Genomic DNA, 26,700 nt, shown 5'->3' with positions numbered 1-26,700 from the left:
CAAATGTTTTGTAAACAAAAATTACCAGCTTTTGTAAACATGCTCAATTTTGGTCTAAAAAAGAAAATTTTAAGTTTTTAAATATTTTACATGCTAAACTTGTTATATTTTGAACACAAACGTACAGGTGCAATGTGAAATTGCTGTATCTTATAGAAAATTAAAAGTTTGGATTGATAAGAAACATTTTGCTTAAGATTTCTTCAAAATGTTGAAAGGGGGATCAAATTACCCCCAACATTTTGAAAATGCCGGTTTAAAATATTTTTTTAAAACGCTTGGCATTATTCTAAGAGTTTATCTGATGAAATACCCTTATCAGCCAAACATAGTTGAATGTTTAAGCTTTCAATTCATGCAAAAGGGTCATAAATTTGTGAGAAATTGACAGAGTTATGTGCGATACAAAAAAAGGGGATCAAGTCTCCCCACTCTCCCCTACTAATATCAGGGAGACGACTCCCACACCTGGAATAACTCAACAGCCTAACGATCACACTCAAAAATCAGTATTTTAGGCTTTTGCGATTCATGTCAACAATCAAATACACGCACGGTATTGTGAAAAATTTATAGATATTTTTTTTAGTTTTTCAAACCGTTGCACATGCCTCAGAGGAGCAATCGTATCAGCTGAAAGGTCGCCTCCATCCAACGCCTATTCTTTGTTTTTGATGCATCATTATTATCGTACATCATCATCAATCATAAACGCAAAAAATGTCCTACACGCTTAATAAGGTGACATAAACACCAAAAAAATCAATTCAAGGGTTTTAAAGCCTTAAAAAATCTACCAATTTTAATTACTCGTGATTGTGACTTTATGGAAACTGTTTTTATTTTTCTCAAAATAAAGTTTAATTCCTTAAATTTTCAAAAAATCTGGGAGGGGGCACAACAAATATTGCTAAAAATAACCATTTTCATACAAAAAAAAAACTTTTACAATCCAATCCAAAACTATTAAAAATTCACTGTATAAAAGTTTCATTTTCTTTACTAAGTAATCGAGTGTTGGTCCGATCACAGATTCGAACCCCGATCTACCGCTTACGAGTAGAAAGCCCTACCACTAGGCTACATGGCACTGTCTATCCAACATTTAAGTTAAAGGAAAAGTGTAAAAAGGGGTGGTAGGGGAACTAAACCCTTTCTCAGCCTATATCTATTATCGGCCTATCAGCACTTTGATCATGCATTACAGCTGTCAAAAAGTGTTTTTGACTGTTCCAAAGTAATAACACGCTAAAAAAAAGTGAGCAAGCAACTCTTCATTGTTGATACATCTGAAAATGTGGATTTAATAGCGAAAACGGCTAAAGTGATGAGAATTGGTCGAACGGCTTAGAGTGATTGAAATGGATATATTTCCCCTATATGGTCCAGAAAATCTATGGACGTAATATTTTAGCAACCTCATATGAGTTGACAGAAACAAAAAATCCTAGTGAGCGCACATTTGCATAATTTTTAAATCTCATTTGAAGGTACAATATTTACAAAATGCCACATAAAACATAAAATCTGACATCTAGTTTGTGTAATTCCTATATGTACCATTTAAATCTCAGGTTAGTTATCGTACAATCTTTGGCGTATTGATTGCTAAATTCGCCAAACGAAGTTTGAAGGCATATTTACCATTATCAATAATTGAGCCGATGCAAATAATTTTCAAAGCTTTTTTCCCACGGCTCTGGCCGGGGTCGAGGGGATGGGCAAAAAATATAAAAATTGAAATATCAAGCCATAGTCCCAACATTTAAATGCCAAAAGTGTTTTAAAAACGCATTTTACACTAGTTCAGTTGTTTTGCATTCATTTGAAAAATGTAAGATTTGACGAAAACATAAATTTTAGCGAAAAAAAACTTTTTGCGATATTAAATATCGTAATTTTTTTTAAGTTGAAGATCTTTTTTTATTTAAGAAACTAACCCAAGCATGCTCAAAAATGATTCTAAACGCAGAGGAATCCATTTTACATTGATTTCAGTTGATTGCACTTACATTTCCATTAAAATTATGAAGTTTTTTGAAAAAATATGTTTGAGGGTGACATAAACTATTAAATAAAATTTGTGCCAGCCTTATCAAAACATTTAAAAATGAGTTGTGTTGTATTTGATTAATATATAATTGCACATCTACGTATGTCTACTTAATAACATTTGTTTTTCTTCTATTCATTTCAAATAAAATTGCAACACTAACGGAGATCATCTACCCAAATCTGATGCATCAAGATTTGTTTAATAACCATTTTAATATCTCTTCAGCTACGGAAACTATTGATAAGTTTTTTTTTCAAATGCTTAACTTAAAAAAACCATCTAAAATCAATGGTATGTTTTACAACCAAGTTATTGTTATATTGGGTCTGAGAACATTTTTTAAGAATAAGGGAACAACTTATCCGGTCCTTATAATAAAAAAGTCAAAGCACAGCGATAAAAGGTATCCATTTATTTTGCTCTTTCATTCAAAAACATGTTTTTACGTAATCATACACCGAATGTAAAAAAAAACACAACTCAGTAAACCCGTTTTTGAAAATCTTAAAATAGAATAAATGGAAGCTGAGCGTAAACCAGGTCAACATATCGAAGATTGACACAACCTTGTCGTATGTTTTGCTGATAAAATCTCACAAAAATCACCGAAATCTCATTGTCGCAGCCAAATATGTCCAACGGTAGCAAAGTAAGACACGCCATGTGACGTCAGGAGTACAAAGATTTTTGACACATGATTCATTAACAAAAAACCATGCTACACGTATTAACGCCAGAACACACAGTCAAAAGACTAAAATTAGATTTTTGAGAAAAGTTGCACTCTGCAGGCTGCCACAGGTTTCGCAAATGTGTGTACCTTCCTACTCGAAGTTTTTTTTTCTCTCCGAGGAAGATTCCGAACCAACCAATATTGTTGCGAGCACGTCAGAGCTCTGAATTCCAACGAAATGGTTGCATCTGACCGCTAGGGGCCGTAAAATATTGGTTCCAACTGTAGAAAAAATAACGAACTCAGACGGCAGCAAAAGTTCCTAAACAATTTGAAGCCAACAGAACGGGCAAGCTGAAAATTTCAAACCCATTTTCATCTCGATTTTCCTTCTCTCTGATGAGCCAGGCAGGAAAGTTTCTGTTGACCGTACGGCTGTGAACTAACGTGTTGAATATCGTTCCCTTTTGCCACACAGAAACGAGACGACAAGAGTAAAAATAAATCAGAGGAGCAAAACACAAACGAGCTATCAAACTAAATTTAACCTCAATACTCCATCTGACCGGCTGAGGCATCCGAGCAAGTTGCAGAGAAATTCAACAGTTTGCCTATATGAACAAATTCAACAGGTTCGAGACCCCCTTCTATCAGTTGGCATCGAAACGATTGCGTTTGGGGTACTGTTGCTTGATGAATAAAAAATAACCGAAATTATGTGAGAAGCTTAACCCTTTAAATTAGTTCCAGAAAATTGTTTATATCAATTATTTTCATGACAACAATTATTAACAATATGACTTATTTTTTGTTAAAACAATTAGGGATAAATTTTACTGTAAAAATTGTGCAATTTTTAAGGTGTAAATGTACCTCTATTAAGACTGCAAAAGTGAAATACACCGGAATAGTGATGGATTTACACATTTTTAGAGGAAAAGTTGTACCCATTCCAAGATGTAATATTACCATGATGGAAGGTACGACATTGCTCTTACGGCCTATCATTACACGCGTTTAAATGAGACGAATGGTCGTAAGAGCAATGTCGTACCGCCTTTTTCAAATTAGTGTTGCACGATATTAATCATTTATTGAACGTTATCTGTTCTTACTGAGAACTGACTAATTCTTGTTGAGAACTAACCCGAAAATTTGTCTTCTATCCTTGATATCTGTTTACAATGTGTAAAATTCAACAATTCACGAAGATACTCTGAACCACCTTCACACACGAATCCTGTTTTGACCGAATCTATTTTAAGATTTTCTGGCCTTAAATTCCCATCCATACGTAACACACTGTGGAGCTAAGGAATTATATTCCTCCCACTATGACACACAAACCAAATATTTAAATATTGGTTTATTGTGCAGCCAGATGTCTAACTGGGAAACGTAGAAAATGTTTTAAACATTGTTTCTTACTTTAATTTATGCGTTCACCGGGGATGCAACTTTAATTTTCATCATTTATGATTTTCAATTGTGACGAAATAGCCTATTTATTGTTACTGTTGTATTGTTGTAAATTGTTGTAAAAATAACAGTGCTGATAGCTTTATTAAAGCACTCGTTTATGCGTTGAAGCTAAGCTATTCACCATTTGTTACAGAAAGTAATACTTTTCTACACTATGGTTTTTTATCTGATCAAACATACGTAGGCCAAGCTAAAATGGTGTAACAAACGTTTCACCGGTAAAAAAAACATTTCACCGGTAAAAAAAACGTTTCACCGGAAAACTTCTTTTTAAATGTGTTTTCCGGAATGGCAAAAATGTTGTATGTAACTCGCACTTGTTTTTTTAATGGTCTAATCCTGGGTGATGAATAGAAAGAATGTGTAGCGTGATTTTCGAATGATCCCACTTTGTTTACATCTACAAAGTAGGAGGCTGTTCAAGCATAAGCATGACTTTTTTCTAGCTGGTAAATTAGCTGTTTTATAATCAGTATATGTTTTATTATGTCTAGTTTTTAACATTTTTAGCCTGAATATTGTGTGTGTGTTTTCAAGTTTCGATCGGATAGATGAGGTTTTTCTTTTTTACGGGTTATGAAGAACTGCGGCGAGTGTCATTTGCGATGTCGCAGATAAAACCCCTGGCTGATGGAATTCTGCAGCCAACCTGTAGCTCTTCCTGGTCCAGCGAAAAAAACATCGCTTATTCTAGTTAAGCTGATCCAACAAACAGAGAAGATTTTCACTAAACCAGTAGGTTTTCAAACGGAATCAATCAATAAAGACAGCATCTGGATGGATACAACCGCATCTATTTCATAAACAACTTCCATTCATAATTATAAAAAATGACGATCTCGCCTCCAACTTTCTTAAGATTTCTTGACTACAACTCCCGGTCCTCAAAAGCCACTAATTTTTCATTCTTGCAGAAAAAATGAAATGATCGATAACAATACTCTTTACTTTTGACGAACAGTAAATTGGTTCCAGTTTGACAGTTCAAAATTGAGGCCGTTTTGCGAACCACTATTCAGCACCCAGGTCTAATCGTGCTTAAAAAACATCATTACGCAATTCGTTGCATAAACTTCATAAACTAAACTAGGTGAAGAGGGGGTAATATGCACCCCCTATGAGAAAACTGTAGTTTCTCAACCATAACGGCATTTCTGTGAAATTCCATGCCCGTGTTCTATTTTGTACTATCTAGATAGGAATCCCAGTAAGCGTACACCCAAAACTGGCAACGCTAGTCCGAGAGAATGATGGTCTCGAGTCGAGAGAATAGTGGTACCATTCACGGACGCAGAGAACACAGCTCGAGATGGGCGATAGAACTATTCTCTCGAGGTTCATTTGCAAAAAAAGTTCATCCGTCAAACAAAAAACCAAAAATGTCGACAACGAGAATCGAACCAGAGACCTTTGACAAACCAATCCAATGACTTAGCTGCCTCGGCCACCACAGCTTGGTGACCAAGGAGAAGTCAGTAGTCGATGTATGACACTTGTTGGAGATTTATTGATTCAACTAACGAATGAACTCATTTGTTATGATGGTGTGAGTTGGTACCATTATTCTATCGATATTGACACTGAGCCCTCAATAAATTTTGAGAGAACGATTATCTCGACTCTGAATTTTGGGTGTAGTACTAGAGAGCACACGGGCATCGTATTATTATACGACATCCATTTCATGTGAAGCGGAACACCACTCGAAATCGACTTTTGCTAATCATGCTCAAATTTGGCAGAGCTGTTTATACTATCGAAACATGCAAGAATCTCGATTGTCAGCAAAATCGACACACCCTTTCTTTTTCTGCACCTCACCAATGTTTTGAAATTATTGTCATATTCAACAAATTTCTGTTTTCAAAATGGCCATATAATGGAAAATAATAATAGAACTAAACTCAACCATGCAATGTGATTTCATTTTCAGGAACATTTCAATTTGCCGCGTGGTCTGCAATTCGTCGCAATCGTGCTAACATGTCGCACGTTGATTTTGTGCCAAATTCAGCTCACAATACCTTACCATTTGACCTTCACAGATCTCCCAAATTCGATTTTCAATCTTGATATATTCAATTAAAACCGACAAAACTCCGTGCATTTTTGTCACTTTTAAAATGAAAGAATTTTCAATCAGGCCTACAGACAAATTATGTTGAAAATAATCGCATAAATGGTCAAAATGCCTCAAATATCGACATTTAAAAAAAAAATAACGGTTTAAATCCCTTCTAAAATTAAAGTCCGGAGGGATAGCTCCTGTTACGTCCAATCAAGCTCATTTTTGGGATTTGGGCCCAGAACGTCCATCCGAACAAGTCCCATAAAGTCCGCATCAAAAGTAATTTTTGTTACATCCTAGTTTATAATCTCAAATCGTTGGAAATGCTAAGCCCTCAGCGTGGTTTGTGGACGGCTCTGTACATTCCATGAAATTCCCTACACCCAATGTTAAAGAACGAGAGGATAGTCCTCACGAAAATAAACGTGAGAATAGTGCTATGTTGCGAGAGTAAAGACCTCTCGCGTGTTCATTCGTTCATTAGAACAGTTCATCCTATTGAGTGGCTTATATGGACAAACGACCGCCACTTAGTCACCGAACCATGGTGGCCCATTCGGCAAAGGTACGGTTCAATATGCCGAAGGTCTTGGGTTCGTGTCTCGGTACCGGTTCTTTTTTTTTTTGATAAATGAACTTTTTTTTGAAAATGAACCATGAGTAAAGTACTCACGGTAATTTCGGGATTTATCCTCTCCGTCCGCACACAGTACCATTTTACTACCGAATCGTGCTCTTTATCCTCTCGTATGCCGATGCCCAGTTCTGGGTGTATCTTTTGAGCTAAAGGTGCTGGAGGCTGTTGCAAAAAGATATGGGGGCTTTAAAAATATTCATTTTTACAGTAATTTGTAAAGCTATGAAAAAAGTGAAACCAATCTCGGATGTTTATGGCACTTTTTAAAGAGCTTCAAAAGTCCTTTCGAATTAATTTAAGAGAAATGGAAAATGCGACCAATTTTAAAAAAAAAATGAGTATTTGACTTCAAACTTCAATACCAGCTTTACCCCCATTGCTCATATTTGACATGAGTTCATCTCATGTATACACAAACAAACGCTGAAAGTTTCATCCAAACCGGAGCACCTTGATACAACCTTTGACACATTGGTGAAAAATTCGCTCTTAAGCTAATTATATTAAATAAATTAAATGTTATGGATATATTAATGCTTTCGCTAGAGAACACGTAAAGAAATCCCAACCGGGACATAAATCTAAAAGCCACCAACACGCAGATGAAACGATGTCAGTCCCAAACTCTTGAAATATTCACAAACTGAATCGTCTGAAAACAGATTCCCAAGCTCATCTCTTATTAAAGCTACTCCGCGCCCAGCCCACATAAGCTTAAAGTACTGCGTTCAACATAACTACAGGCAATCTGTGTATCCACATTTAGAGACCAGCTGATCTTCTGGTTACCATGGTGCTGCAAAAGCTGCTCACATCTCACGGAAAGTTCGGCGATATCTTCGGATTACCATGGGAACATCCATCGGTTCGAGCAACATGTGGCTCAATAGATCCTTCTGCTTTCGTCCACCGCAAAGCTTGAAAACAATCATATCGCTGCACTGCTCCAAACAGTAACAGCTGATATCCTTGCCGTTATCCTCCAGCTTCCGACTCCAACGAACGGATGTAAACAAGCCGAGTGTACCACGTGCTCGGTCGGTTTTATGAATGAACGCACGTGGCTTTGTTTACCAACAAATCGACCGCCGAATGCAGCGCGCACACTCGGGTTTTGTTGCAAATTCCGAAATCTGAAAGATAAACGACGCCAGTCTCCATCAGGGCTTTTCCATGAAGCTCTGCTCACTTTTGCTCAACCAGGGAACCAGTCATCATCTCCGGTCGCTCCGGAGCAAAATGAAGTCGGTACGCCATTTTTCGGGTCATCATCGTTGTGCAAATTAATTTGCCAACCGAAAGTGCAAATGTCTAGGTAATTTTAGTCTCAAACGATACAATTTGTCAATTGCAGTCGTTTGAGACCACTTTCGGGCAGATCGGTTCGGTTTAAGTGCGTGAAAAGTGCAAATGAAAATTCGGGTGGAGTACCGATCATGGATGACATGGTGCTGTGAAGATTCAGTGAAAATTGAGATAAAATCCAGAAAAAGTGCACCTTCTTACATAATTTTGTAACGAATCGTTAGTTCAACCCCGGGGATGTGATTATCCAACATTTAAGCCAGTTCTGAATCACTTTTGGGCTGGTAAAAGGGTGCAAAAGTGCAACTTACTGAATGGATGAGAAAAACCATGATGGCGACATATTGGAATTTTCTTCCGTTTGCTTCCGTCGCTGGATGTAACACACACAGAATAGGCAGAGTGCTGCGCTGGTGGTGCTTTGAGTGGGTGGGTGGGTGTGTGATGGAGAAACAGTGTAATGATGAAAACGAAAAATCATTCCTGTGCCTTTACGGGGAAAACGAGCAATTTTCACGAAAGTGCTTTCCGGGTCGATATGGCCGGTTGTTATCTGCGCGCTTGGGAAATATTACCACGGTGTGAAGCGTGAACGTGATAGTTATGGATTAAGCAACAGTAATTGAGTGCGTGGCAACATAATGAAGAAATATAGAGGATTCGCAGTCGCGGGTGTATGAAACGAATAATCATAACATTTACACAAAAAAACGTATAATTGTGGTGAAAAAAATCTAGTGTATGTAGAATGAATTAATGCATGTGAGGAAATTTACTTTCTCAGATATGAGTATTTGTACGGGGCATCAATGAAATCGCCTAAAAATATTAAATTGACCTTTGTGGCGTAATACTAGTATAAATTTTAGTATATTTGAGACCTGACAATACTTTTTTAAGCAATAAAGTCTATAGAAAAATTGAAGACCAGGTGTGTTTTGAATTAAATTACTCAGTGAATACGAGACCCAAACCAACTCAAGTCAGGGACAGCGAATGACCACGCAGGTTAAAGCCAAATAAAAAGAACTAACAACAACAACACAAGTCATTTCAGTTTTTCAAACATGAAATTTTGCACATGTTTTATACACTGTTTTTTTTTTTTTTTTTTGCTGTTTTTTGAAACCAGTAAAATATTGAGCGTCAGTCTGGCTACTGCGCAAAGTGCGGCGGTTTGTTCTGAACTGTTTGGCTGCGACTAGGCTGCGACAGGATGTCAAAAGCCAGTATGGCACCCCGAGCATGCTTTGCTTATTTGAGATTATTTGCAACCACGTGACTTATTCAGATATGAAATGAAGCATGTTGATCGAGCATGCAAACAATTGAGCCTGCTAAGGGACCTCTGCGATTTCCGCAATGATAAATAATGAATCCTGATACCCGCAATAACTAAATGAAAGAACGATTTCGGACTCGGCTTTTATTTTGCGAAATTGCTGCCAATTATGTGGAATAGTGATTAGAAAACTGCCTTTACTCTATGCACAAAGTTTCAACAAAACTTTGTCTTAATGAAACAACTTTAGTCTAGTAAGTGTTACTTGAAAAGCTGGAAACACTAGTGCTTTGTACTACTGAGAAACATAAAATAACCATCAAGAGTATTGATTCAGCAGAATGATGCTTCTTGCTGATTCAATACAATAATCCACAAACCGATAACATTCATTTGCATACAGCAAATAAACCAAATCTCGCCCGCTCATTTCCATAAAAAACAATCCGTCTCTAATGTATGATTTCGTCTCGTCTACTTTGACGTTGCCAAGCTTTCCATAATCCATAAAAATAACTGCTACTGCTGCTGTTGCTAGGGCTAGTACGCCACGCTATTGCCCCTGAACCTGTCAAGCTGGAAATTGCCTAGACATGGCAGCTTCCAATGACCCCACCAACCCGATGGATGAAGGTCTGCAGGATTTGGGAGTTCCGGTTCCGGTGCAGACCTTTCTTTGGCAACAGATTGCTCCATTCATCCGGCCTAAGCTGGGAAAGCTCCACGAGGCTAGCTGCATGGTAAGTGACTTTTAACTTAATATCTTTAGTTGTTACTAATATGTTAAATGTTTTAATTTCTATTGTCATTGCCAGTTGTTTTTTTCCCTGGAGTTTTGTCTTTTGAATTGAACTAATCAAGTTTTTAAGTAGGTGAAACTGAAGAGTTATAGATCATTTTTTGACAAAACCATTGCTGAAAATAAATTGGAGCTTTTCCTTTAAAAAATCGGTTCAGTGTTTCCTGAAAAAATATCAGCTGTATATTTCGCCTTTCTGTGTGCCATGTCCTGTAAATTCAATTGTCCTAAACATTTCAACTCGAATTTTGGAACGAAATATCTTCAAACTTAGTCTATTACTCAATAAAGCATAAATTCAACTCGATATCAATGGTAATTGAAAGCCAGTGACTTCCCAAGTAGCACTCATAACTTGTCGACTGTTGAATAATAGTTAGACAGCTGTTTTGGATCAACATACGAGAAAAAATGTCAACGTTAGTTACATATCAGTTTGTTTCACTACTTGTATAACTGACTTATGTAACTCATGAGATGTGTGCTATACAAGTGTTAAAACACAGTCAACTTCACTTTTTTCCAACTTTTACACACAACATAGGCAATATGCACTCGCTCCTAACTCCATCCAATTTGCTGATTTACACTGTTTAAACAACTTATTTTGGAACAACTTCGATAGAAACTTGCTTGCTCACTTCCTATTAAGCTATTTATCACTTTATTTCACTTGAAAACACTTTTTATGAGCTGTAATTGAACGTCAAAGTGCTGATATGCCAAGATGCTGTTTCCTCATCTGCAATGTTTTACTCGAAAACAGTTTGTTGAATAAAAACAATATTGCACTGTTTGTTTCACTGCTTATCTAACATTGTCATGTGACGGCATCTTCTGAAAATTGGGCGTGGCCAACCATTCTATAAATAACTTTAGGTTTTCTCGCTTTGTTACACAAATGTTATCGGAGAATAGATTATATAACTGATGCTCAACATACATATTCAACTTGACATTGCGTGTTGTTAGGTGGTGTAGATTTGTACATGAGGAATTTAGAGTTTCAAAAATATTTATGTATTGAAGATTGCGATAGTTTTGATTGTTGACCGATTCATTTGTGAACATATCGCTGGTAAAAGCTACAAAAATTATCAGCTTATAGAGTTTATGATAGAGAAAACAACAAATCAAAATCATACCTATTTTCAATATTACTCCGTGGTACGGTAATCGAAATGACAGTTGAAACGGTTTGTTATAACAAAGTTATATAGTGGAGTTATAAAAACTGATTTGAAACAAACTTATATAACTTCAATTGTAATGACAGCCTTCGTTGGAATTAAGTTCTTTAGCTAACAAAACAGACAGCAGCCTTCTTATTGACGCTTTGGCCAGCTTGTTTACTATGAAGCCCCGTGGAGAGATGTGGAAGCGCGCCTGGACCTGCCGTGGAGATAACAACAAATCGTCGAAGTCATCGGATCGAATCTTGGGACAGAGGAAGTTCATCAAAAAAGGAAAATTTAAAAGTTCTCCATGCAAGGAATTTCACACTAATCACATTCGCGTCATGATTGTTTTTCTTTTTTTTTTTAATTCAATTTCGAATTATTTTAAATGAATCTTGCAGAAACAAGCGTACTTTTTTAATTAGCTTCGTCGTTGACTAAAATTCTAATAAGAAACGTTTGTTTACATGTAAGTAAGTCGACGGTTAGATAGCTGTTTTCAATCTAACTTTCCTTTCCAGTGTGCGCTTTGATTTGACAGCACAGCCGTAAACCACGCCCCTTTTTTTCTTTGAATCTCTTGTTAGATGGCACAGTGCTGTCAAATACATTTGTACAACTTACTCTGATAACTTGCATCTTGTTCTGGCAAGTTATACAACAGAAAAAAGTGCGCTTTTTCCAGTTCACAGGAGTTGTAGAACAAGTTGTGACAACGAGGCGGATTGGTTATACAACCAGTTAGGAAATACGTTTATCTGACAAAGTGTGCTGCTTGGGTTAACATAGGCCAAACGAACAGTAATGTCGCTATTTTCATCAATTACTTAAGAAAGCTCCTCCCATTAGCATCCAATAATATCCTGCGACGTTTACGCCGGCGAGGACAACCGAGAATGCCTCGTCTGTGTGTCTGAGCGCTAGGATTCAACAGTCGTCTGCTGGCACTCCTTGGCCATTGCTGCCACTGCTGAAACGAAAAATGTAGTTGCCGACGGGTGTTATTATTTGATTATTACCACTTCGCACTCCGCTTTCATGTCGTGCCAACAAGTTGGCATCGGCATCGATTCGAAAATTCCACTGACGGGATTCCGTGCCAAGTCGGTGCTTCGAAATGAGCCACAAAACACATACACACCAATACACATACACACAAATACTGACACTCGAACACACTCCCAATTTATAGGTCGGTTTTATTGGCAAAGTGATCCGTTCCGGAGGTGGTGATGGACAATTAAAATGAGCCAATTATCGTACATTGGAAACCAATCATACGGCTTTTATTATCATTTGTTTGTTCTGTTCCTATTAACGATGAATTGTGGGATAATTGTAAATAATAACTTAATGTACTTTCTTCCAAAACCATGTTTCTTTATGCTTCTTCTCTTTCCTATGCGTAAAAATAATGTTTCAACAACCTCGCTGTTCGTGTAATATTTTTTTAAACATTAATTGTCTGTATAGTACTGTCAACATGCACCTGGACATCATGTAAGTGTAAATAATGTGCCGAAAATGCTTCTCTGTACACTGATTCTCGAATACTTAATATCTCAATCGTTTGTTGCTTAACTGTTACACAAAACCATACTACCCTAATTAAAAACCTGTGTTTGTTTGTTGAGAAAAATAAGGGAACCGGAGAGGAACCATGAGGAATTACAATTTTATTAGTATTGGACCGAGAAATAACATGTTTGTTTTGGGAACAGCCTTAATGGAACATTACAGCAATCAACCTAACAAAAAAAAATCTTAATGGAAATTATATCTAGTTTGCAAAAATATTCGATATTAATGAATTTAAATTAGTGATGCAGGAAGACTAATAATATTCTTTTTTTTACTGGACTAAAGATTTTCTATGAAAAAAATAACTTTAAAATTAAATCCTTAATGTACTTAAAAGACTTTAGGGCTCGCCGAAGTCGATTTTGCAAGTCCAATTGAAACTCCGACTTTGACATTTGCTACCGTTCTACGCATAATTGTCCAGTGTCATTTTTGGACGATTCTATCTTTTTATCATTTTTAAGTTTAGTTTGACATACTTCTCGAACACCCATAAAATGTAGTGCTTTATCCGAAAACTCATCAACCAAGTATTGTTTTTAACGGAATCATAAGTATTACGAAGCATTGTCTCGTTTACCTGTTGTGTATCAAGATAGAAGGCAAGACGATTACAAATAAGGGAGATAAACTGATAACTGGGCGATTAGTTGGCCAAAATCACCATACTTGATGACCTGACTAGATCTTGTAGCAATTTTTCCCTCATTCCTTATTCTCCACATTTAGAAATTCTTGTCAAGTTTAGTGAACTCTACAAATGCTCCGAATATATCTTTATCAGTTAGCTGTTAAAACATATTTTTGTCGAAATAAACACGAAAATTGCTACCTTTATGGAACATTTGCAGGTCAATTTGCAGGAACAAACTCAAATCAGTCGTGCTCTTACTTCCCAAACATATGAATGTTTAGTAAAGAGTTTTCTAGATCACATAAACCTAAAGCAGACGAAACATGTTCCGTTTTATCTACAAAGTGTCACTTGATTGAAAACAATTCGCATCTGTGAAAATCATCGTGACAATCCCATGTCGACGTGTGCCAATCAACCGTTTTACTCAGCGCAAATTATGATTGTCTCTGTACGACCCCCCCTCAACATTGTATTTAGTGTACACAACTCAAATTCTGTCTGTTTTTGCCTGCTTTGTATAACCGTCCCGATTGAGATATTAAGTATTCAGTGCCGTTCATGATGATGATGATCTTAAAGATCCTAATTGGCCATTCGCTTTGCTCAGAGCCTAACACGATTGTTGAGTTACCTAACGTAATCTAATTTTATACCCATTTCTCCACAAACTTTGTGAATCTCTCGCACGACCGTTTCATGCTGTTGAACGTTTGGTTCGCCCGGTACAGGAGCTCAAGGAAGCTTGCAAGGTATGAGACCGGAACTGATTATATAGGATAGAGTGAGAAAAATAATGAATATTTTATGTTTTCGTATCCTTCGCATACCGCAAACGTACAACAGTCCTTTGAAAAGTCACTGGTGCAGAATATGTTCTATGGTTTGTCACCTTCCCTTGAAGCTGCACTAAAATCGATTCCACGGTGGAGATTGGTCCAGGCCGCACTGCCCCATGTGATGCACTGTGCCGGAGCACTCTTGCACAATCGGTAATGTCTAATTTAGAAACAACATTGTGGTTCTAAAAATCCTCATCTGATTGCAGCGTAAAGGATCTGCAAGCCCTCGGTGCTGTTGAGACTAAAATGCTATACACATTGCACTGGATATTGCTGTTTGCCGCCGAGGAGTGTGCCGACGATGACCTGGAGGCAAACAAGGATGTTAAAAGGCACCAAAGCTATCTCTTCTCCATTCCGACTATTTCGGTAAGCACCGAGAGTTATGTTGACACAAGCAATTTTCATCATTTTTTGCTTTTCCTTTCCAGTTGTTCGTGTACCTTTTTGCGCCTATAGCTCACTTGCTGAAGGAGTCCGATTTTCAGAACATACGCTTGGAAAATGGCCTCAAGATGTGGCAAGGGATGTGGGAATACAGAGCTCCAAACGCGTCCTGCTTTATTGCTCCCGTTAAACCGAAGGCGCGACACTACTTGAACTCTGTCAGCACTACGCCGTCGGTAGAGGTGTTCTCTCCAAGTAAAACAGTTGTCCCTACCTAAGCGAGCATTTTTTATAAATCATTATCTGTCCACAGAAAAACCTGACAGTGCCCATCACGGCATTGATTCCCCGCCTAGCATTTCTTTCTCGGAAACCCCTAAGCATGAAGATGAAATGTCCTACGTTTCCTCACCCAAGGATTCGGTTTTTCCGGAAACAATTCCTGAAGAAGCTTCGAGCGTAGAAGAAGAACGAGTAGTCATCTTTCAACTGCCAATCGGTGGTTGTCCTACCGATCCTGCTTTTTACACTGCAGATGCCAGCCTTCTCCATCAATCTACCAGCAGCCGAAGGGGAAGCAAGCAACTACCGCTGCAACATCAAACACAACAAACTTTCAAAGATCGACCCGAAAAAACGGCGACCAAATTTGACTTTGATCGAATTGATACATTCAGTGTTTGTATTTTAACCAAAGATAATCGCGTTGTTTTTAAACAATTTTACTCTATTACAGAAAGGAGAAGACTCCAAGCCAAAAACCAGCTCTTCCACTGAGAGAGAATCACTCGATACCGATCCCAAATCTCCACAGTGTACAAAGGGAGACGTAGCCGCTGCCACATTTTTAGATGTCGCTGTACTACGTTGTCTGTTCATATCCCATTGGCAGGAAGATGGAGTATATTGGAGTCTGCATTATCTGAACAATAGGTAAAAGACGTCTTTTGAAAGTATTATTTGTATAATTATGTTTTTCTCTATCCTCCTCAGACTGCGAGACATCAGTGAAGAAACAGCCATACCACCATCGCAGCCAAGGCGACGTTCAAATTCACTGCCAATTCCCCAAATAGAGATATCAATGTACCAGGGGCCTACCAGTAGCAACCGTGACAGCCCTAGCATTGGTTCGATCAACAAGGATTACATCGAAATCCCGGAACCACCGATCAGCGCGCTTCTCATCGATTCACCGTACCATGCACCGAAACCGTCCAGTGACGAACAGAGCACACCAACGGCTGAGAGAAAGGGCAGCGAGAAGAAGCGCCGGGTCAAAATGGCCGACTTGAGGACATTGATAGAATCGCGGATCCTCTCAAAGTCCGACAGAGGACTCGAAAAAATTGGACTTGAAGTAACAGGCAATGGCAAACGTCTCCAACATATAGTAGGTTTGAATGAGCTTTGATCATGAGTCAATTATTCTGAATTTTCTGTCTTAACAGGATTGCCATCGCAGCCTAGACACCGGCGAAAAACAATTGTCTCGGTCATCATCGATGATTTCCCGTGCGCCTTCGACAAATCTTGTCAAAGGAAAAAGCATGCCAAGTCTTAGGTAAGTTTACCATCCAATTTATAACTCTTTACTTTCAAGCACAACCAATTTATCTGCGACAATTTTGATTGTTTTTTCTCTATCTATGTGCTACACACTGTACTCATATCAATTCTAACGATATCAACTATAAATCTATAAAATAACTATCTGTGTGATACAAATATACCAGCTGTCTTCTAGATAGCGGGTAAGTTTATTAGTTTCTCTAACCCACCAATGTTTTCCCCATACAGCACCATTAGTCATAAGAATTCGATACTTGCCCACGTAAACCCAGCTGATTCGAAAAACCTGAGCATTTTCAAAATTTTCCCACTTCAAAATTTTACCTCGACTCATTGCTGTATATTACGCACACCGAACACACTTTTAATTCCTTGTATACCCCCCTGTTTGTAGAAAGCCAACTGCACCATACAATACATCGCACCAACTTGGTTCTAGATTTCACAGATACGTGGAACCGCCGCGTGTAGTGCGCAATCCACAGCCGCTACCCCAGCCACCGCCACAACAAGCACCAAGAACTTCGATGACGATGAGCCAGCAGTCTGCGCCACGATATCCAATCATAACCGTAACCGAGCACACGCCAACGCCGTCACCGGACTATCTGAGACGACAGGTTGGTATTTTTTAGCTGGAGCAGAATATTATTAACTTGGTGGTACCAGAGTGTTTCCGGGGGGTCACGTATTTCTTCGAATTTAAGAGAATTTACAGCGAAAAACATAACCATTTTTTAATTCAAGTTATCTGAATCATGATTTGAATGTTATTCTAAAATGAACATGGCCGCCAAAAGGTCGATCGGGAATGATTCCATTCAGAGCCTTAAGCAACCATGCGCACCCCTTTATTATTGCTACCCCCACAGATACACGTGGGTGCGCATGGTTTTTTGAAACTATGTCCATCGATTCCTTATGTCTGCAAAAACCATTTTGCATCATTAGTTCCTTTATACAATTCTCCAAACAAATTCGGACGCTGTCCATAGAAAAGTGCTATAAAACATTCAAAAATCTATACATCTGGAATCGATTTTCTGATTGATTTGTTGTCTTCGGCAAAGTTGTCTTTAAAAAATGCCCATTTTTTAAATAACTTTTTATCCTTAAACTCATCAACTTCGATAAACAAAAAGTTTTAATAGACGTTTTGTTTTTTTTTTTTTTGAAAAATGTGTTTTTTTGAAAGGTATCGAAAGTGTACACAAAAAAATCAAAATGTAATTTTAGATATAAGATGTAAAATGTGATTCTAAATCGAAAAGTACTTTCGTAAAACTTTGAAAAGAAATTTAAGAAAATCGCAATATTATGATAATAAGTTATTAAATAAACGTTATTTTTTAAAAAGTGTATTTTTTTCTGAATAGTCCTAATCATAACCTACAATTTTGCCGAAGACATCAAATCGATAAAAAAAATCCTTCTCGAGGTACAGATTTTTGATTTTTTTTTTCATAAAGCAACTAAACCTAAAGAAACTAATGATGCATATTGGCATTTTTGCACATAAGACATTATTGGAGGTGATTCTTGACATCCTTCCGGATCGAATCATCTAAATCGGTTAAGTTTTCGCCTTAACTTCTTTGACCCTTGGTGCTTCGCGTAAGTTTTGACCCCATGGCAAGGGTCCTGATTTTCGGTTCAGTGAACAGAAACCACTCACTCATCGCCTATCCATTCGCCACCTATTCCAACCCGCTAGCATTCATGAGCGAATGAGTCTGGCAAGCATCCAGCGAGTGACCAAAACTGTTCACTCAGCGAACAAATACATCGTGAAAATATTTGCCTACTCCGTCGCTCGACGACACTCACACACTAACATGCTCAGCGAAGAGCCATTCTCACAAAATGCCAGCGCGGTAGTCTTTTGACAAAGAACGTTGTCCTAAGGGCTCTATTCTGGTGAGGTGTCAATCCAGAAAACCGAAAAATGTCGCGCGTTACGAAAATGTTGCATGCTTGGTACTGGGGAAGAGGTCTGCGACGCAACAAAGCACTGTTGCGTGGAATTTTCCACACAGTTGAAACAAAAAGCGAATGATGAGGTTTGGGATAACCGGCACAAAAAGGCGGGGCATCCGTCACCATTTCGAGCCAATATAAACCCCGCTCGATCAGCCCAAGAAAATCATTCTATCGCTGGACGCCGAGCAGTGAACAACAACCTGGACCTGGAAGCAGATGGCCTGGAGGCCCAGAAGCAGTTGGCCGAAAAGCAGCTGGCCTGGAGCAAGGAGCAGCCCAAGCGGAGGCAGTCCAGCCGGAATATTCTGGCCACAAGACACGGAGTGGCCAGAACCCTCAGGAGTGTTCCGATGGAAGGCCATACGAGACTGGGCAATATGGGTATCAAACTTCTTGGATTTTGATACTGGTGATGAAAATGGCCATTTTGACAGTATTGGCCACAACCTGGAGTGGCCGGTGCCCTCAGGGAGGTTGTCCCGGGAGGACATTTACCGAACCATACGATTTTTGGCAATATGGGTATCAAACTTCTTGGTTTTTAGTACTCGTAATTAGAATGGCCATTTTGACAGTATTGGCCACAACCTGGAGTGGCCGGTGCCCTCAGGGAGGTTGTTCCGGGGAGACATTTATCAAACCATACGGTTTTGGGCAATATGGGTATCAAACTTCTTGGTTTTTGGTACTGGTAATTAAAATGGCCATTTTGACAGTATTGGCCACAACCTGGAGTGGCCGGTGCCCTCAGGGAGGTTGTCCCGGGAGGACAATTACCGAACCATACGATTTTTGGCAATATGGGTATCAAACTTCTTGGTTTTTAGTACTCGTAATTAGAATGGCCATTTTGACAGTATTGGCCACAACCTGGAGTGGCCAGTGCCCTCAGGGAAGTTGTCCCGGGGAGAAATTTATCAAACCATACGGTTTTGGGCAATATGGGTATCAAACTTCTTGGTTTTTGGTACTGGTAATTAAAATGGCCATTTTGACAGTATTGGCCACAACCTGGAGTGGCCGGTGCCCTCAGGGAGGTTGTCCCGGGAGGACATTTACCGAACCATACGATTTTTGGCAATATGGGTATCAAACTTCTTGGTTTTTAGTACTCGTAATTAGAATGGCCATTTTGACAGTATTGGCCACAACCTGGAGTGGCCGGTGCCCTCAGGGAGGTTGTTCCGGGGAGAAATTTATCAAACCATACGGTTTTGGGCAATATGGGTATCAAACTTCTTGGATTTTGATACTGGTGATGAAAATGGCCATTTTGAAAATATTGGCCACAACCTGGAGTGGCCGGTGCCCTCAGGGAGGTTGTCCCGGGAGGACATTTACCGAACCATACGATTTTGGGCAATATGGGTATCAAACTTCTTGGTTTTCTAGTACTGGTAATTAAAATGGCCATTTTGACAGTATTGGCCACAACCTGGAGTGGCCTGTGCCCTCAGGGAGGTTGTCCCGGGGAGACATTTATCAAACCATACGGTTCTGGGCAATATGGGTATCAAACTTCTTGGTTTTTGGTACTGGTAATTAAAATGGCCATTTTGACAGTATTGGCCACAACCTGGAGTGGCCGGTGCCCTCAGGTAGGTACTCCCGAGAGGACATTTACAGAACCGTACGATTTTGGACAATATGGGTATCAAAATTCATGTTTTTCGATACTGGTTATGAAAATGGCCATTTTGAGAGTATTGGCCACAGCCTCATAAGTTGGCCAACTGCGATCGTTTGACGTTTGATTGTTAATATTCGTTCTATTTTTTTTAAATGGAAATTGTTTGGGGGAAAATATTTAAATTAATTTAAACGCCAAGCGTCAAAAGCTATAAAAATGCACCAAAAGCAGTGCATGAATCATTTGAAACAAAAAACTCTTTCGTGAATTTTTCGTTGGCCCTGAAAAGCGCCATTTTGTTGCATTGCAGCAGAAGTTGATTCTTGTGGCCATCTCCTCGAGCGTCCATCCAAGTAGGCCTTGCTTTTCTCCTTCGACGTCGTTTTGGCAGCAATTTCACGCACACGCTGGCGTGTTTCTTCTTCTCGGAGCTCGCTCTTGATTTCCTCCAGTCGTTGTTTTTTTCCGCTGCTGCTGCTGCTACGATGTTGTCGGTTCGAACGATGACGATGGAATGAAAATCGTTGGCAAAAATGCTGCCTTCACGACTCCACGGCAAAACAAAACAGCCAATCAGAGAGCGGAAAGATTTTTTGCGTGGGTCAAAGCACGCGCTTGCTTGTTCAAGGCCAACTGCGATCGTTTGACACTTGCAAGCGAAAATTTTTAATATTCGTTCAATTTTTTTAAAAATGAAAATTTTGGGGGAAATATTTGAATTAATTTAAACGCCATGCGTCAAAAGCTATAAAAATGCACCAAAAGCAGTGCATGAATCATTTGAAACAATAACTCTTTCGTGAATTTTTCGTTGGCGCTGAAAAGCGCCATTTTGTTGCATTGCAGCAGAAGTTGATTCTTGTGGCCATCTTCACGAGCGTCCATCCAAGTAGGCCTTGCTTTTCTCCTTCGACGTCGTTTTGGCAGCAATTTCACGCACACGCTGGCGTGTTTCTTCTTCTCGGAGCTTGCTCTTGATTTCCTCCAGTCGTTGTTTTTTTTTCGCTGCTGCTGCTGCTGCTACGATGTTGTCGGTTCGAACGATGACGATGGAATGAAAATCGTTGGCAAAAATGCTGCCTTCACGACTCCACGGCAAAACAAAACAGCCAATCAGAGAGCGGAAAGATTTTTTGCGTGGGTCAAAGCACGCGCTTGCTTGTTCAAGGCCAACTGCGATCGTTTGACACTTGCAAGCGAAAATTTTTAATATTCGTTCAATTTTTTTAAAAATGAAAATTTTGGGGGAAATATTTAAATTAATTTAAACGCCAAGCGTCAAAAGCTTTAAAAATGCACCAAAAGCAGTGCATGAATCATTTGAAACAATAACTCTTTCGTGAATTTTTCGTTGGCGCTGAAAAGCGCCATTTTGTTGCATTGCAGCAGAAGTTGATTCTTGTGGCCATCTCCTCGAGCGTCCATCCAAGTAGGCCTTGCTTTTCTCCTTCGACGTCGTTTTGGCAGCAATTTCACGCACACGCTGGCGTGTTTCTTCTTCTCGGAGCTCGCTCTTGATTTCCTTCAGTCGTTGTTTTTTCCGCTGCTGCTGCTGCTGCTACGATGTTGTCGGTTCGAACGATGACGATGGAATGAAAATCGTTGGCAAAAATGCTGCCTTTACGACTTCCCATCCCCACCAGTGCATTAAAAAAGCGAATGACGTAGGAATGGGATAACCGGCGCAAAGGGGCGGGGCATCCGTCTCCATTCTAAGCCAATATAAGCCCGCTCGGTCAACCCTGGGAAATCAATCTATCGTTGGACGCCGAGGAGTAAACAACAAACTGGACCTGGAAGCAGATGACCTGGAGGCCCAAAAGCAGTTGGCCGAAAAGCAGCTAGCCTGGAGCTTGGAGCAGACCAAGCGGAGGCAGGCCAGCCGGAATTATTGAGAGCCACCGGAATATTCTGGCCCCAAGACCCGGAATGGTCAGATCCCTCCGGGAAGGCCATACGAGACTGGACAATATGGGTATCAAACTTCTTGGATTTTGATACTGGTGATGAAAATGGCCATTTTGACAATATTGGCCACAGCCTGGAGTGGCCGGTGCCCTCAGGGAGGTTGTCCCAGGTGGACATTTAACGAACTAAACGATTTTGGGCAATATGGGTATCAAAATTCATGATTTTCAATGCTGGTAATGCAAATGGCCATTTTGACAGTATTGGCCACAACCTGGAGTGGCCGGTGCCCTCAGGGAGGTTCTCTCAGGAAGACATTTACCGAACCATATGATTTTGGGCAATATTGGTATCAATATTCATGGTTTTCAATATTGGTAATGAAAATGGCAATTTAGAAAAAAGTTGGCCAAAAGCTGGAGTGGCCGGTTCCCTAAAGGAAAGTTTTCCCGGGGAGACGTCTACTGAACCAACGAGTATTGGCAATATGGGTATCACAACTCATGGTTTTCAATACTGACCATTTCGAAAAAAGTGGCCACAATCTGGAGAGGCCGCTACCTCACGATTGTTCTGATTGGGGGACAAACATCGAACCATACAGATATCATGGTTTTTTATACAAAGCATAAAGAGAAATTGAGCGAAAATAAAATCCAATGATGCTTTGATTTTATCTGACGCATAATTCAACAAAATGGCTTAGTTTTAAAAGCTTTTCTGCTAAGTTCTTTGTCATACTGGTCATGTGTAACATAACCACCTGCACCTTTTTGTCTCCACGCCCTCAGTTTGCCATCAATTTGATTTTTTCTTGGTGGAAGTTTCTTTGAATGATGGCTATAATGCTATGAAATCAAAATAAATGCACAATTTGATTGATAACATTGATTTTACGCAACCCAAATCAATGAGTATAAGGCAGCGCATCAAAGAAAAAATGTGTTCAGTTCAGAGTGATCGGAGACGGACGGCCTGCTTGAGCCGATCAGAGAGAGAAGGAGAGTAGAAGGGAGAGTGGTCGGGAGCGAATGGTGTGAAAGTGACAAACGGTAGAAATTCATCAGGGCAGTATCGCGTCGCCTGCTATTTGTGCTCGCGATTGGAGTGGTTGATTTTGAGCAATCAGGATCCTTGCCCCATGGTGCTACAAGTGATAATCAAACATATTGACAGCATTTTTTTATGTCGGACAAGTACGTGTGTCAAACGTGTTCTGATTAGAATCCCTTTGGCCAGTTGTCGCACCAACAGCAATTTCCTGGGTAAAACTTGAAACTTCTTTCATATGAAGAGTGACAACAATGCACGGTGTTAAACCATTTTAAAATGAATATCTCAGGATTGAAATCGAATTTTGGGGATCTGTGAAGGTCAAAAGGTGAGGCATTTAGAGCTGCACAAAATTGCGTTCTTAACAACGTTAACGTTTTTAACTCAATTTGGCCCAAAATCGACGTGTGACAAGATAAAACGATCACGATGATTTGTTGAAATTTCTATCGACCTCTTTTGATTTTTATTAGGTTTTTATACAATGCAAATACTGTATCAAAAGTTGATAGAAAAATTAATATAATTTCACCATACAAAATTTTTAAAGTAATAGCTGGTATAAAAAGCCTTCAAATTGTCTCAGATTTTGCCTTTTGATTTTTTATCAATATATTTTAACAAAGCCAATCAAATTATCACAGTATTACACTAACTATTACATGTATGAATAACTGCACGCAAAGAAATTCCGGTGAACGTTGAATGCTCAACCAGCCTAACCCATCTGATGTTCAAGTTTTTGAACATCGGATGTTCAAAGCATTCCTAAAATCACCCACACATGAGCAGTACGATTCATACATTTGTGATTTTGAATTAGTATGCGTGATATCTGTGGGCAACGTACCGTCTAGCGAAGAAATTCTTCTTCATCCTTTTTAAAATAGCCACTCTTCTTTGTGAGCAATTTGACGTTTTGTTTTTTTTTTCTCGCAGGAGACTTGTCAGATTTTTTCGCGCAACAACTGCAAAATTTTCAGCTGGTGATTCCGTGCTCGCCGCACCATCACACCTGCCTAAAAGTGGTTCCCGGAGGTGGGCAAAGGTGTTTTCCTATCCCCAGCAGGCAGAAGTGGGCATAAGGTATGTTTATTAAACGACGTGAACAAAGAAAATGTGAGAAACATTTTCTTTGCGGTAAAGTTCATCCCCGTGATTCACCACTAATCGAAAAGTTCCCCCGCAGAAATAACGGAACCCGAGGAGGTCACATCCCGGTTGGCCCAGTTGGCTACGACACGGACGGAGCGGACTCCTCTGCCAAGGAACCACTTCCGCCGCCGGACGCAGCAAGCTGGCTGCAGTTTGACGTGCATTTGCAAGACAGACCCCCGAGACCCGCGAGCAGCTGGTGCGGGAAGTTTCGCGTTGCGCAACTCGTTAGATGAGCAAGACGCTCGGAAGGATCATACGGCGGGGAAACGGAAAAACTTCGTCGAGTCTAATACCGGGCAGTTTATGAATCGTGCCGCGATCAACAGTGCAGTCTTGATTGCAGTCGTGGAAGCGGTTTTCGAGAAGGTGTTGTGCAAGTTGATTGAGCGGGGTTGCGGGGAGGAGGAGGAGTGAACGTTTTCGGAGGTCCCGGGGGATGTAGCGAGTACATTTGTGGCGGAACGCCGAAGAACAACTGCCAGGAAGTACCGAAGCTGTCTTGCTGGTGCTGGTCAAGCTGGCTGTGTCCGTGATGCGTCCCGTGGGAAAAAAAACCGTGCACTTCCCGGCCAACCAATTCCGAGCGTTACGTCGTGTGCCAGGAGCGCCTCAACAAGTGTCTGGACATGGGCGAGTTCCTTTTCTGTGCGACTACGACCAGGTCCGACATTCTGGTGTCGGAGGAACTGATTCAAAACGACCCTTCCAAGTCACTTGAAACTTAAACAACAAACTGGCCAGCCACCAGATCGACAGTCTAAAAGCGATTATCGACGCCCTGCAGTCCAGCTACCTGCCGAAACCGGTCGACCACGACATTGTCCAGGAAACGATGTTGCGCTTCTGGAAGTTGGACCATAAATCGGCGCTCGCTCCAACCGCGGACGCCAAGACCAAGTCGGCCCCGGAATACGTCGCTCGATTCGTGGACGCCAAAACGCTCGAACTGTTCTGCTCGTCCGGAAACATCCTAAACGGCAGTCGTCTCCTGCGACAGACCTCTGGCTAACCGAACGACTGGAGATTTGTGGCGCTGAACGTGTCCGTCGACAAGAGCATGAACATCCGCACCATGTTCGTGAGCATGGACAACGGAAATGTGCTCTTCTATGAGTATTAGTTCATTTTGTCGCCGCGAACGGAGAAATTGTCGAGGAAATTCAAGTCTGGACAACCGGGAAACTCGCGTGTATGCTCTCTAAATCATGAAGCAATCATCCTCGGTGGCGTCGACGACCAGGCCTTCCCGCTGGCCAAGCGCCCCAAGTTCGCCACCGCGCTGTGCCACCTCAGCACCAACCCAGCCGGCCCGGTTCCGATATGCGCTCGCCGAGATGGAGCACTTTTTCGCGAATGTGACCATCTACACGCTCGAGAGCGGCACCAAGGATGAGGATGTGCCGTCGAGCGGTTCAAGCCGCGCAAAACCCAGCGCTTTTAAAAGATTTTTAGACCTAACTTGCACGATTTGTCTGAGAGGTGAGTTGAAACGGGTTTTAGAGGTTGAATCAAAAAGTTCTGACGGTGTTTTTCTTTTTGTTTCAGGAGGGGTTCATCACAAAGTGCATTTCGAAAACCTCAAGTCGAGCACGATTATTATCAGTTCAGATCGAAGCCGTAGTACGAGTTGAAACCTCCGACCAAACCGAACGAAGTCACACACCACTCACGGAGCGATCAGTGCCGAGCCGTAAAAAACGCCCAAAACTCTCGCTGCTCAGGAGCCAACCAAATTGCAAGTTAAACCGTAAGCCCCAAGAGGCGGGAGACAAGTCCATTTATTTTTTGATCATGAAGATGACCAAGTTAACTTACGTTTAAAAACTAGTTAGGATTGTGCAAAATTGTTATTTTATGTAACAATAAAAAAAATACTGATTGTTCGTTTTTTTATATCGATTCATCGTTAGAATAATAATCAAAACAGACAATTTTAGTTGCTATTGAACTAAAATAACAGCATCAAAAATTGTCTGTTTTGAATAATATTCTCAGCGGAATTTGGGTATGCGTCCTGGGGGCAAAAATCGATTGAATCCATCTGGTGGTGAAAAGCGGTACTAGCCCAGCTACTGCGATGTACGGTGGCGCCACAAGCGGTGAATAGCGAAAACAACAGAAAAGCCGCCCGTGACGACACGCACACACTGAAACGAGCTGTCAAATTTCCAAAAAAGCACAGTGAGCATCGGATGGTCATCGCGCTTTGAACATTGAATGCGCATGATCGTTTATGACCATCCGATGTTCAAGAATTTGATACCAACGTTCAAAAAATTCACATTGGCGGTTTTGCGTGTGGGGTCAATTTCATCTTGTACGTTTAAATTTACCTTTCACAGGGATCCATCGATTCTCAGCTTGACGCATTGAGCATTGGTGGCAGTACTGGTGTGTTTAAGAGCCAGATGCTCAGATCTCACACAGATTCTCATATAGGTAATGCTTGCTAATACAGTTAATACATCTGAACGA

At 40.2% G+C, this 26,700-nt stretch overlaps 2 protein-coding genes across 2 annotated transcripts in view; both read left to right on the top strand.

Annotated features, from left to right (window-relative positions):
* The first annotated feature begins 8,071 nt into the window (after positions 1–8,071).
* The window catches only part of LOC120425107 (protein unc-80 homolog), a 39,939-nt gene continuing 21,310 nt past the window's right edge, over positions 8,072–26,700 (top strand). Inside the window, exons 1-14 of the mRNA XM_039589501.2 lie at positions 8,072–8,231; positions 9,997–10,243; positions 12,954–12,980; positions 14,427–14,447; positions 14,542–14,687; positions 14,744–14,906; positions 14,969–15,179; positions 15,238–15,602; positions 15,661–15,857; positions 15,918–16,317; positions 16,376–16,488; positions 16,661–16,678; positions 16,891–17,116; positions 26,568–26,664. Coding sequence (XP_039445435.1) covers positions 10,097–10,243; positions 12,954–12,980; positions 14,427–14,447; positions 14,542–14,687; positions 14,744–14,906; positions 14,969–15,179; positions 15,238–15,602; positions 15,661–15,857; positions 15,918–16,317; positions 16,376–16,488; positions 16,661–16,678; positions 16,891–17,116; positions 26,568–26,664 — 2,131 coding nt within the window. The 5' untranslated portion in view covers positions 8,072–8,231; positions 9,997–10,096. The remainder of the gene's footprint in view (positions 8,232–9,996; positions 10,244–12,953; positions 12,981–14,426; positions 14,448–14,541; positions 14,688–14,743; positions 14,907–14,968; positions 15,180–15,237; positions 15,603–15,660; positions 15,858–15,917; positions 16,318–16,375; positions 16,489–16,660; positions 16,679–16,890; positions 17,117–26,567; positions 26,665–26,700) is intronic.
* LOC120425108 (uncharacterized) lies at positions 23,766–26,112 on the top strand. Its single transcript, XM_052706254.1, has 3 exons — positions 23,766–24,153; positions 24,257–25,704; positions 25,771–26,112. Exons 2-3 carry the CDS (start codon positions 25,431–25,433, stop codon positions 25,854–25,856), a joined length of 360 nt encoding a protein of 119 aa, XP_052562214.1. The 5' UTR covers positions 23,766–24,153; positions 24,257–25,430; the 3' UTR covers positions 25,857–26,112.

The sequence above is a fragment of the Culex pipiens genome, chromosome 1 (genome assembly GCF_016801865.2).
Source record: "Culex pipiens pallens isolate TS chromosome 1, TS_CPP_V2, whole genome shotgun sequence".
Lineage (NCBI taxonomy): Eukaryota > Metazoa > Arthropoda > Insecta > Diptera > Culicidae > Culex > Culex pipiens.
Note: the sequence above shows the minus strand (reverse complement) of the source record. Positions and strands in the feature narration are given on the sequence as shown.

Coding starts and splice junctions, on each gene's coding strand:
- LOC120425108 (XM_052706254.1), top strand. CDS start 25,431: ATGAAGCAATCATCCTCGGTGGCGTCGACGACCAGGCCTTCCCGCTGG. Junction 25,705..25,770: donor TTGCACGATTTGTCTGAGAG/GTGAGTTGAAAC, acceptor TTTTTGTTTCAG/GAGGGGTTCATCACAAAGTG.